Source organism: Diorhabda carinulata, chromosome 10 (assembly GCF_026250575.1).
Source record: "Diorhabda carinulata isolate Delta chromosome 10, icDioCari1.1, whole genome shotgun sequence".
NCBI lineage: Eukaryota > Metazoa > Arthropoda > Insecta > Coleoptera > Chrysomelidae > Diorhabda > Diorhabda carinulata.
This window is the reverse complement of record NC_079469.1, coordinates 7886289-7899414: the sequence shown is the minus strand read 5'-3', so window position 1 is coordinate 7899414 and position 13126 is coordinate 7886289. Positions and strand designations below refer to the sequence as shown.

Below are 13126 nucleotides of genomic sequence, written 5' to 3'. Positions count from 1 at the left end.
CTTTGGGATATTATTCTATATTCAATTTGAAGAAATTTGGCCACTTTAATTTTTCCGAAAAGCATTTTTCGAGCCCTGTGGCGCATGTGGAAAAGTCTACGTTGAGAATACGCTATTTAAACATTTCAAGTGGGACACTCATTTCAAACGGCCGCCATTTTGACCCAAATTGACCTATCGGGACAAATTTTTTTTTAAATGTGCGTTATTTACTGTACTTTCAGCTGGTGTTTTCAGATTTAATATTGAATCAAAAATTTTTACGAAAATTTTCTCAAAATCTCCACCCTTAATTTGCGCGAATTTTGGATATGCTTTTCAGGAGCCCCTGACCTACCTTTTTGAGAAATGGCAGTTTAGCAGAATGCCCCGTTCGGAAAATACGGCCCCGCAATGAAAATGTCGGTTTTGACCTATCCAAGCCTCACATACGTTATGTATTTCAAGGCGCTTATAATGTAGGTTTTATCGTGAAACTAACATAAAAAATACATGGAAAACATATGTCACTTTATTTAGAAAAATTTTTAGTGGCATTTAGTTTATCCGACAAATAAAAATCGTTAGAAGATACTTATTTATAGTTGATACTTATTTATAGTTTTTCCAATATCAATTGCCGTCAGTCCACGTGGACCTATCATCTCCACTGTTTAACAATGAAAACATCGAATCGTAAACATAAATGCATTTCTAGCTATCGGAAGGCGTGTGTACACAATTTCATCGAAATATTTCTGCTAGACAGTCTTCGATAAGCAGTGGCGTGGCTCAGTGAGATTAATTTTATTCATAAATTTCTTTAAATATATAGAAATATGGCGTTTTTTAGAACTATACAAATTCCAGGAAAAATCCAGCATTGTTTCCAAAACTTGTAATAATTTATATTTTTGGATCATGTATTTTGCAAAGAATTGATAGAAAGAAAGAAGTAGTAGAGTGATATATGTTTTCCATGTATTTTTTCACGTAGAATACTATGGAGTTGCTAGATTTACGATAAATCCTACATTATAAGCGATGGGGGTGAAATACATAACGTATGTGAGGCTTGGATAAATCGAAACCAAAATTTTCATTGCGGCGACGTATTTTTCAAACAGGGCACTTTAGTTAACTGCCGTTTGGCAAAAAGGTAGGTCAGGGGTTCCTGAAAAACATATCCAAAAATCTCGAAAATTAAAAGTGGGGTTTTTGCAAAAAAATCATTTTTTAGTTTTTCAGGATTTCCCGGAAAATGTTTAATTCAATGTTAATTCTGAGAACACCAGCTGAAAGTAAAGTGAATAATGCACATTTAATTGGTCTCACATTGGTCTCGAAAGATCAATTTGGGAGATAATGACGGCCGTTTGAAATGAGTGTCCCACTTGAAATGCTTAAATAGCGTATTCTCTACGTAGACTTTTCCACATGCGCCACAGGGCTCGAAAAATGTTTTCCGGAAAAATTAGAGTCACCAAATTTCTTCAAATTGAATATAAAATAATATCCAGCAGTTTGAAAAAAATCGATTACATCGATATCTTTTGCTGGGTGAATCCGTTTCTAAAGGGACTTACTCTAAGTGTTACAGTTGCTTTGTCAAGGTTTTACGTTATAATTGCTATAAAAGCTACGGAAAAAAAATTTAAAAAAACGTTTTATAGGTATTGTACTGTACCTTCTAATTACAAGAACACCTGATAAAGTGTTTTTTCAAGTTTCGAGATATGAGAAAACAAGAATGCAATGGTATAAAGTTGTGAGATCATTAAATCTAGATCAAAGACTAGGTTTCAAAATAGGTAATCAGTAATAAAAATGGATAAATGAACAACTGTCTGTACAAGATAAATTTCAAATAAAGCATCAGCATAATGAATCACTTACCTGACTGAGACCAATTCTGTAACTAGACAGTTCCAAATCGAGTGCAAGTAGCATATCTTCAACGGCCTTCCTTTCGTCTAATACGGGTGCGGAAGCTTTGCAATCTGCCGTTAAAAGATGGAACTTTCTTCTAAATTCGGCTAATGGTAGAAATGTGGGGAATCCTTGTTTGTACAGTCTCACCGAATCTAATATTTGACCTCCACGAATCTGTAACAAATATACACACTAAATACCAATGTAATTTACTATGGTTCCAACTAAACTCATGTGCAAAAAAATCCACTCAAATGTCAAGTTCGCGGTCAAGAATCTCTATCAAAAACTTTGTACCTTCCATTCTTTCTTTCACCCCTAGCTTCCAATCGCTTTTTCATGAATCGAATAAGTTTTTTTATATGATATTTTTCGATGCTACTCCATTCTTCATTGAGCGTCGTTTTGATGTCCAATTTCGTGGTTGGTGCATGATTTCTAGCCCGAACTTTTCTCCGAAGTTCATCTCATAAATGCTCGATAGGACTACGCGCTGGCCTATTCATAGCTGCTATTTTGACATTCTTTAAATACTGCATTACAGAATTTGGATCATGTGGATGAGCATTGTCCTGCATTGAGATGTTGAAACTAGTATAAGGAACAACGTGATTGTGTAAAATATCGCCTTTAATCCACCCGCATCACGGCCACTTTCCAACCAACGCGGTTTTTGCTTCCACTGAAATGCCCATCCAAACCATCCAGAAACTTCCTCTAAAAGCTACTTTTTTTATGCAATACTACACGAATCTTTCTCTTTGCCTTCTGTAGACTCTTCTGTCGCTACCATACATTTCGTTTGAGAAAAGAACGGAGTTCCGTTGTTCGTCAGTCCATTTAACCAGTAGTCGGTCTTTTTGTCACAAGGTTAGTTGCCTTAAGTCTTCTTCTGACTGTCCAGCCACTCACAGTTACTCCTCGCGTTCCTCGGAGCTCTTGTTGAACTTGGAAAATCAGTAAGGGCCCGATTTCTCAGCGATATGTTGACAAAGAGTCGGTCATCTCTCTTGGATGGTCACCTTTTTCTTCCAGAACTACGTCTTTGATTACCAGTCTCTTGGTTATTGGCTAGAACAACTTTATGACTTGTGTCTGTTTTTAGGTCTCATTTCAGGTTTCATTTGATGATGATGGATATAAAGATACTTATTGTTTCCTCTTTGGCGACACATTTTCAGATTGTGATGGTGAACTTTTGAGCACTACAAAAATAAGAGATAGGGGAAGCTCCTCTAATGAGCTGATTATTACGGCTCTGACATACAATTAAACGTTTCTTTCTTTATAAATATTTGATTGATTCCTAATATAATTCAGTTTAGTAGTAGTAATAATTTTTGACAAAATAAATGTGAAGATTAAATTTCAACGCAACTTATTAATTTTAAACTTACTTGCGATCGAAGAAGTGGAACATTTATTAGAGCGTCTTCTTGTTGTCCCGTAGTTTTCACAGCCAATAAAGAAGCATTAGATTCGCATAACCCAGCATTATGTTGAGGTAAAATACACTGGACAAATCTAAGTTTTGTTCTTCTTAGAGTTTCTATTAAACCATCAATAGTAAATTTAGTCTACAAAAAAAAGATATTTATATAAAAGGAAATTATTTAGCTGGTATGTAACTTACTTGTAGGCAAACACTTTTCCTTTTAATTCCGGCCGCGCCACCTGTGAACGTTCTTCTAATACTGGAGGCTCTACGTAATGATTGAGAGCCATCTATGCCTACAATTGAACCGCTGAAACTTGATGCACCTAGTCCTCGAACAGTAACAAATAGTGCACTTAGATCCTCCCTGAAACAAATGATGATTTAAAAGTTACACATAAATACATTATTCATTTATAAATGGAGGTTAATGTGACAACTTACTTGCAACTTTCCTGTAATAGTGTTACAGCCGCTCTCGATATTGGATTTTCTCTACTATACTTCACCCATCCTTTAGCATAATAAAGAACCGGATTTGTACCTTGTAAATGTTGGATAATAAATTGATAATTTCCCGGTGCTTTCCTGAGTAATAACTGATGGTCTCTCTCGCTATAATGAGTGAACAATCGTTCTAAAAATGATTCATCTGAAGAGCCAGGATAAATTGCTTCTTCGTCTAGCAACCACAAAAGACCTCGTCTATCCCCTAAAACAAAAAAACTATTGTTACGAACTCATCTCCGCCCTGAAGCCGGTTCTACTTGGATATAGTGGAATTAAGAAATTCGCCTTTGATGAAATACCCGAAATTCGTTTAATTTTATACAAGTTTTTTATAGCCAGTGGTTTATTTACATTGTTTCTTTTAAATAATTTCTAAGATGGTCTATATATTTATTTATTTTGTTTCTTTATTTTTCTAGATATTTTGAGAATTAATTTTGTATATATAAGGAGTTTATGTAGCACAGTTAAGTTCAGTTTTAATAAATAGTCGTAGCGAACAGAACGAATTAGCAAAGTAATTTAAATATATTATTTGAATTAGTTAAGTGATAGTGATAAGTGAATTATAAAATTAGTTAAGTGTAGTGTAATAGTATAAAAATTGAGAACGTAATAGACAGTGTTTATCGATTGACCCCACGAATAGAAATAATATAAATAAGAAAAACATTACATTATAGTTGATATAAAACGTTAACATTTCTATTGATTGAGTCGTATAAAAATCATATTCAAATATACTAACCTTCATGTAAATCAGTCTGAGAAGTTCGGATCATACTATTTTGAGCTGTCTTGTCCAATAAGTTAACCAACGGTGTGGGATTGATAAAATTTTCGTTTTCATTTTCATCAAAAGTGAATTCGATATTTTCTTGTAGGTATCTATCTTTCGGGGCAACTAAATTGGTATGGTGGAACAATAATTGGATTCTTTCTTGGAGATAATTGTGACAAAGATCTTCAAAGGAAGCTCCAACTTGACGTCCGCATGTGGCCGGATTTTGAAAACCTGGCGTATCCACTAGAAGAATGGAAGACACTGTATATGTTGATGCTGATATTGATCTAAAATTAAAGAGGGTTTATTATTTTCAAATCTTATTTTAGGAAATCCATTCATGATACCATAGATTCAAGCATTATGATGAAAAAAGATTGGTTTAAAATAATGAGCAAATAGTTTAAAATTATTTTGATGATTCAATCGCAACGTTCTGACTCTTAAGTATCGTTCGTGATTTTGTTTTGATGGTACACCTTCCCAGATTGCACTGCATGATAATCAAGTTTTTTCATTGCACCACTTTTAAAACATTAATGGGATGAACCAAATAGAAGCCATCTTTTATAGAACTTAATGACATACATGATTACAAAATTGTTGTTCTTTTCCTTTTTTACCGGTAGGTTTTTTTCAACTTTTACTATTCTTCTCCTTTTTTTACTTAAATTTCTATATTATATTTTATTCTTCTCTTCCTTTTTGTCTGGTAGTTCTTTTTCATTTTTTATTTTTCTTTTCTTTTTCTATAGATAGTTTCAGTTCTGGTTCTTTCTTATGGTTCTTTTCTTTTTTTACAGTTAGGTCTTTTTCATTTTTTATGGTTCTCTTCTTTTTTCACTTGTAATTCCTTTTTTTAATGTACTTTTCCTTTTTTAGAGCTAGTTCTTTTTTATGGTTCTCTTCTTTTCTTACTTGTAATTCTTTTTTATTTTTTATTGTTCATCTCCTTTTTTTACTTGAAGTTCTTGTTTATTTTTTATTCTTCTTTTCCTTTCTTTAATGGTAGTTCTTTTCTATCGTTCTCTTTTTTTTTATTTTTTATTGTTTTCTTCTATTTTTTTACTTGTAATTCTTTTCTATTGTTCTCTTCTTTTTTTATTTTTTATTGTTCTCTTCCATTTTTTTACATGTAATTCTTTTTTTGTTTTTCTCCATTCTTCTTTTCCTTTCTATAATGGTAGTTCGTTTTTATTTTAAATGTTCTTTTTTTAACTTGTAATTCTTTTCCTTTTTTCACTTCTGATTCTTCTTTATTGTTCTCCTCTTTTTTTACTTGTAATTCCTTTTTGTTTTTCATTGTTTTTTTCATTTTTTCGCTAGTAGTTCTTTATTATTGTTCTTCTTTTTTTACAGGTAGTTCTTTTTTATTTTTTATTGTTCTCTTCTTTTTTTTACTTGTTCTTCTTTTTTATATTTTTTATTGTTCTTTTTCTTTTTCTACTGGTAGCTTTTTAATTTTTATCTTTTTTTTTTCAGTTTTTTACTGATAGTTCTTTTTTATTTTTTTATTATTGTGCAGTTGAATTAGTATCTTAGTAGATTAGGAACAACTCCTTTTAGAATCTGGTAGGCGTTGAATGTGAAGTAATAAATAAATAGTGGGAGTCTAGATGAAAATTAAAAAAAAAACCTTTGTGGTAGACATTAATACAGACTACATTTTTGTTTATAACTTTATATTTGAAAATTTCTGATCTATTAATTTAGTTTATGTGCTTATTGTTTAAAAAATAATATATAATAAATTGTAATAATGAATATGAATCTCATTTCCATATTATGAAAATAATAAAAATAGTGTTTAATAATTTATTTGTTCCTTGTTCATCATTCAAAAATTTTTGAAAAAAGGTTCAAAGAAATTGATGATTTTTTGGTAAACATTTAGTTTTAAAATTTAACTCACCTATTAATTAGCGAAGCCACACAATTAAAAACTTCCGCGTAGAGTCCAATGATGACACCCTCGACGGCTTCTAGACCAACAGCTTCTCTATCTAAACCTTTATCGGTAGGAGAAGGTGTTCGAAATGGAGCTCTAGGGGCGTTAGGTGTACACATTCCACCCGATGCTAAGCCGAACATTACCCTTGATAATTCTTCTACATTTGTACCTAATAGGTTAGCAGCTCTTTGGGCACTTTGGGGGTTAGCAAATTGGTATCGATTATTGTTTCCAGCTATAAAACATTTTCAAATACTTAGCAATAATGTTCTGTTATGTATACTGTTAATTACAAAAGTATATTCATGATTTTTTGAATATATCCTAGTTTTAATCTATCTATTAAGACTCTTTTGTATCAATGTACGATAAAACAATGAAATAATTAACTTCAATTAAGTTACTGTAAAGTAATCGCGGGCGCGCACTTTAGCCTCGCGTAGTTTGTTTTACAACTAAGGGTTGAAAACTTATATGAAAATTTATATACCCTTAAAACACTTATAAACGAATTACGCTGCTTTTTTTCATGAAAATTTGTACATTCAAACTTCTGTTACTTTTTAAGAAATAATATTTAAAAGGTCTACCACATCTCATTTTGAAGCTCAAACTTTAACGTTAAAATGAGCTGCTTAAAATCTTTCTACGTCATGTAGGAACCAAGTGATGACAGATAAAGTGAGAAAAAACGTCAATTTCTCATTATATTGACGATAACTTTTTAAATATTCATTTTTTGCGAAACATATAAAACGACTGTGACGTGTAAATGAGGCAGTATTTCCACAAGCCACAGAAACTTTCCGGATAATTATTTTCTCTAAATGCAATTTTTGCTTTTTGAATAGCTAAACATCTAAGTTCAAGATCTGGATAGATCTATAAGCCAAACTTGTTATCACTAATCTTTTTTGTGACATAGGATGACAAGAATTGAAGTTCAAATATCTTGAGGACCAAGTTTAGTTTCATGTATCATTCTGTTCTTATGTTATTATTAATTTGATATAATGTGACAATTAGAAAATTGATTCTGTTATTTTACCGGACCTTGATTGTGAATTGAAGTTTTTCATGATAAGAATTGAATGTTTTATTTATATTTTCAATTTGATTCTTTGGTACGGCAGTACATCTACATATCGGAAAAAGAATGGAATATTTATATCAAGTTTGCTTAGGACCGTTTCCTCAAGATCTTCCATTACTAATTATGCTATAACACTTGAAATGGAAGCCCCCATAGCACAACCATCAATTTGTTTGTATATTTCATTTTCATATTTGGAATATGTTGTTGAAAGTGTGAGTTCTATAACTTTTATAAATTCGTTTTGAGATATTTCTGTATACTCTTCAATTATGTTCCATTTTTTCATTAATATATTTTACACAATGGCAATAGGAATATTTGTGTATAAAGAAACCACATCTAACGAAATAAATACATGTTCATTAGGCATTTTTATACTTTTAATTTTTTCTTTGAAATCCCATGTGTTTTTTATATAGTATTTGTTTTGATATAAATTTTTTTTTCAAATAATCAGAAAATGCAGTACTGCATGGTGCATGGTGGATCTTTTTCGACTCTTCATGAGACATAAGTTAAAGGGATCAATTTAAGGTAAATTTTAATCAGAAAAATGATATTTACCTTTAACAGCTCCCGCACAACCCAAATGAAAAATGGCAGCCAAAACAGAAAATAATAATTTCTGTTCGTTTTCGGTTACTCCCAAAACGTTTAGGGCGTTACAAACTTTGACAAACTCCATCTGCGCTCGTTGCTTATCTTCGTGTTTTTGTAATAACGTAATGAATGGATTGTTCTCGTTTCCAGTAAGGTTGTCAAGAAATAGATCTTTTCTAAGGTTGCCTTCGATTCCAGAAAGCAAACGTTGCATTATGTGAAACGTCGTTTCATGTTCTATTTTCTTTGCTATTCGTACTTTTTCTAACATCAGAACTTGAAGACTCGCCGAAGCTATCACGCCACTTTGATCGAAATCTAAGCTGAATATTTGAGTGAACCTAAAATTTGAAAAACGTTTTATAGCTGTAGATATCTTTGATATTTTGATTTGATTAGATACTAACCTCGTCGCATTCGTGTTCATTACGGTTTTGCAATTTCCGAAGCTCTCCAAAACAGTCCAAAGAGCGCTTAGTTTTTCCAAAGGTAAAACTTTATTAACGCACCCCGCTGCCGTAACTAGGTACTGTACGCAGTGACGGAAATTCGTTGTTTTTCCCGAACCGGATCTACCCATAAAAACAATACTTTGGTCACGTCTCGTAGATAACATCGCGTGGTATGATGACTGAGCCATGGAATAGATGTGAGGTGGCATGTCTTCTGTTTTACACCCTTTGAAGAGGGAAACCACCTAAAAAATGTTTTCAAATAACTTGTACGAGGAGTTAAGTATGTTGCAAAATAATTTTTAGCGATAATTACATTAATAATAACTTTCAAAAATTATTAAACAAAACTAATTTTAGAACAGAAGAGATCTAAAATCAAGAACATTAGAAGAATAAACATATATAAAAGGTCTAAGTAATAAGAAATTAATAATAATAACATACAAGGGTGGTACGATAAGTACTTAGCCTATAAATTTTTTTTTTTTTCAAAATTGGCGATTTATTTTTTAATATAGTAAATTTTCGGTACAATAGACTTGACTTTACGAAGCTTCAGCTTCTTTAATCCGTCTCAAGAATACATTTTTTCGTTAGCGGTGACTCATATTACTACCAGGAGCATGATTTTCCAAGTTTGAGAGCAAAAATAAATTGCACGGGTCCAAATCTGAAGAATAAGGTGGTTGGGGTAGTAGTTTGTAGCCACAATTTTGTCGTATTAAGAGTGGTGTTTGGAGTCGATGCGTATCATGGTGGAATATCAATTTTCTCTTCGCTAAATGGGACCATTTTTTATTCAATCGGAACTCGGCATAGCACAGCCGTGTGACCGTTTCTCTCTTCTTCAAGTAGTTGTTGGAGATCACACTTTGTTAATGTCGGAAAAACGATGATCACCATCTTTCAGACCGTTAGAGGAGTACTCGTCTTCTTTGGAGCACGTTATGAAATCTACTGTTTCTTTGATCTGTGGAGTATACCAATGGATTCATGTTTCTTCGATTGTCACGAAACGATGCAGAAACTTCTTTGGGATTGTACTCAAACAGTGTTAAAAATATTTTGTATGCGAAAAACACATTTTGGTTTTCGTATCTGTCGTATCGACACATCTACAGCTGTACAGGAATTAAATGCAAAAATCTCGAACTCGCTACAAGCTGTGAGGAGATATTGCTGCTACAGAGAGACGGACGGACAAAATGACGAACAAAACGCTAGTAATGGAGCATTTTTTACAAAAAAATGACGTTTATAAACGAATTATTAACATTTTTTTAGAGAGGACAATCGATATAATCATTTTAAGGACGACACCTTGAATATGGTGATTATAAAACATAAATATATCATATATTCATAATATTATTGCAATGGCACGGTAATTGTAAATTAAAGGTTTACCTTTTCAGAGTATATAGCAAGAGGCGCCATCGGGTTGATAACTAACATGGTACTGCATCCGGCGTAAGTATGGATGAGGTTCGTAGCGTAACGTTGCCGTAACGTGTGTAACACGCTTGATTCGTTCAGGTGTCGTAACGATGCTAAATCCTCAGCTCGATCGAATTGAGGTGGATTAGCCTGTAGTTAGAATTCCCTTTATTTATATATAATCAACAAAATATTCTAAATATTTAAGGCAAAGTAGAATTATATTCGAGGTATATCCACCAATGTAAACAGATACAGAAAAAATATTTATTGTACCCAAATCTACAACTATTCAACTAATTTTCTTCATAGGAGGTTCTTTCCAGCTCGTCATCATCGTTGAAGTGTTGACCACCAAGGAAATATTTTAGGTGTAAGAAAAGATAAAAGTCGCTAAGTGCTAGGTCCGAGCTGTACGGAGGATGATCAAATACGTCCCAGCGAAAACCCTGTAGAAGTATTTCTGCTACGTTCGTTGTGCGAGGTCGGGCATTATCTTTGAAAAAAACACCTTATAACAGTGATTCTAGACGTTTATTCTGTATTATGCGACGCAATTTCTTAATGGGCACGCAGATATCATATGCATTGATTGTTTGACCAAGTGATTATAAATCCATCAACAAAAAATAGAGCACATGAATTTTAGACTTTCTTAGGTTTAACTTCCGTTCGATAAGTGACTCTACATTCCATTAATTTCATCCCCCGTGAATATCCGAGAAAGAAAATCATCACTGTCTTTATTATAGCGTGTTAAAAATTGGAGTGCATTGCCCATACTTTGTTTTTTGTGTTGTTCAGTAAGAATGTTGGGTACCCAACGTGAGCAAAGTTTCAATAACAATTTCATGTATTAGTGATCGTGGCATTTGCAGGAATTCCATAGCAAGTGCACTAATTTTAAACTTCTAATGCGTGAATTAGATTATCAGTAACTAAAAACAGGCTTCCTCGTACACGAGATCGCGTGAACTGGGTGACACCCATCTTTTAATCATTGTGTCACTCATAGAATTTTGTCGCGGATTTTCCCATACATTTCACTTGGTTTAACTATTTTTTCCATTTAAAGCACGAATCACAGGTTTTATTCTACAAGCGGCGGAAATTTCAATTAAGGCTGACATCATAAAGAAGCATTACAAAGAACATGTCGGCAGCAGCAATCTGAAACTGGCGGACACTTCTTCTGCTCGAGTTTAAGTACGTCCCCGCGGATAATCGGAACTGCGATCGCAGCGCTGCCACTGATATATATATATAAATGAAACTTACATTTTAGATATACCTCGTACACCATTTATAAATCAATTTTCAAGGTAATATGGCCGTGAATACCTAGAGTATATGTTCATTTTGGAACTCTTGATAAAACTAGTTCGAGATTTTTTGATATTGATACTATTTATGGCAATTTTTTAATTAATATCCAGAAATTAATGTAATACACTATACATTAGACAAAAGAAATTTATATATCATTAAAGAGACCATACAGAGTGTCTAATGTATCACTAGATGTCATATGGTAGATATGAAATAATTGGCAATTGTTTTTTATTAACGAATTATGATAAAGAAGTAGAAATTTCTGAAGTCGTATGTTATTTTGTACTGAGCGCGTTTTTTCATATTACCATACCCATACAATGTTTGGTCCTTCGAGTCGGATATTAATCAGCGATCAATGGAAGGTTTGTAAAGATCAGACAGTGTATATGTGAGTATTGGTAATAAACAGTGTGTTCAATACGAAATACTTTGGAGTATTGTTTACAGCTCTTTTTACATAAAACACTATTATTTGTTTCACTACAAATTTATATCAACGAAACATATATTTTATGTTTTTTGATAAAAAATTGATATTTATTTTCTAAATGTCCAATTATTTTCGAAATAGTATTAAAATTTACCTTTTCAACGTCATCTTCATCGACAGATAATAATTCTCCAGTAGCCTCTAACCTTAATTTTACTTTTCCAGGTTCTTGATCGGCGTCGATTTCTCTTCTTGAAGCAGCAAATCCACCCCTGTGCATTAACCACAATTTTTCTGTTTCTAACCATAATTTTTCGTTCGCTAAATGTTCCTCGGTTTTAGCCTGAAATAAAAATACATCCATATTTAAATACGTAGAAAACATGGTCTGATTAAATTTTACTCGAAATGGTGGATTTAAATCGTGCTTAAATTGAATCCATAACACCTTTTTCAATACGCCTTTATTAGTTTCACCTGTATATTTGTAGCTTTTTGCCCTACTTTGAACACTTGTTAACGACTGACGACAATGCAATAAATCGATCAAAATATCTGCTTATCCTGACTAGATTCGTTATGATTCATAAATTTCTTTTTGTATTCTTTGCATGAGGGTAGGGAAGATAGAACTAGCGGGAGGCAGTAACTTGGGAAGTCTAGTTTTAGTGGAGTGCCCAAGGGTTTGGTCCTCGGACAATTGTTACAATCAATGAGTTTTTTTGGTTAAAGAGGCATTTTCTTTTTCAATTAATCAATTGAAAATGTTAGAAAATTAATATTCCAGCATATAATTTAACTTCAAATAGCATTTTTTTTATGTATACGTCGAATTTGACTCGAATAGGTACAGAAAATCATCTTTTGGAGATAACTGTAATTATGAAGGATTGTAGAAACCTTGGAAAAGGAGTAAAACGTGAATGGAAAGGAAAGAGAAAAGGTTGAAGGGGTGGCGGTGGCAGCGGCAGCTGCAACGTGTCTTCTGGATAGTTTAGTTATAAATGATACGTATCCTGTACATGTTGTTTATTTATAATTGAAAGTTGTGTGATTTCATGAAAATTTGCTATTTGTTGCTAATTTCTGTCAAGATTTTTTATTTTTTCGTTTGATTTATATTTGATAGAAAAACTTGATATTAAAGAATTGAATAAAAAGTATAAAAATGGATAAGACGCG

At 32.6% G+C, this 13126-nt stretch overlaps 1 protein-coding gene across 3 annotated transcripts in view; it reads right to left on the bottom strand.

Moving 5' to 3' along the window:
* LOC130898410 (unconventional myosin-XVIIIa) overlaps window positions 1-13126 on the bottom strand; it is a 166759-nt gene that overhangs the window by 60901 nt on the left and 92732 nt on the right. For all 3 annotated transcript variants that reach the window (XM_057807686.1, XM_057807687.1, XM_057807688.1), the window contains 10 exons: window positions 12099-12287; window positions 10150-10329; window positions 8695-8984; window positions 8252-8628; window positions 6553-6826; window positions 4605-4927; window positions 3791-4058; window positions 3545-3713; window positions 3309-3488; window positions 1876-2085 (listed from right to left, as the gene is read on the bottom strand). In XM_057807686.1, the coding sequence (XP_057663669.1) occupies window positions 1876-2085; window positions 3309-3488; window positions 3545-3713; window positions 3791-4058; window positions 4605-4927; window positions 6553-6826; window positions 8252-8628; window positions 8695-8984; window positions 10150-10329; window positions 12099-12287 (2460 nt within the window). The remainder of the gene's footprint in view (window positions 1-1875; window positions 2086-3308; window positions 3489-3544; window positions 3714-3790; window positions 4059-4604; window positions 4928-6552; window positions 6827-8251; window positions 8629-8694; window positions 8985-10149; window positions 10330-12098; window positions 12288-13126) is intronic.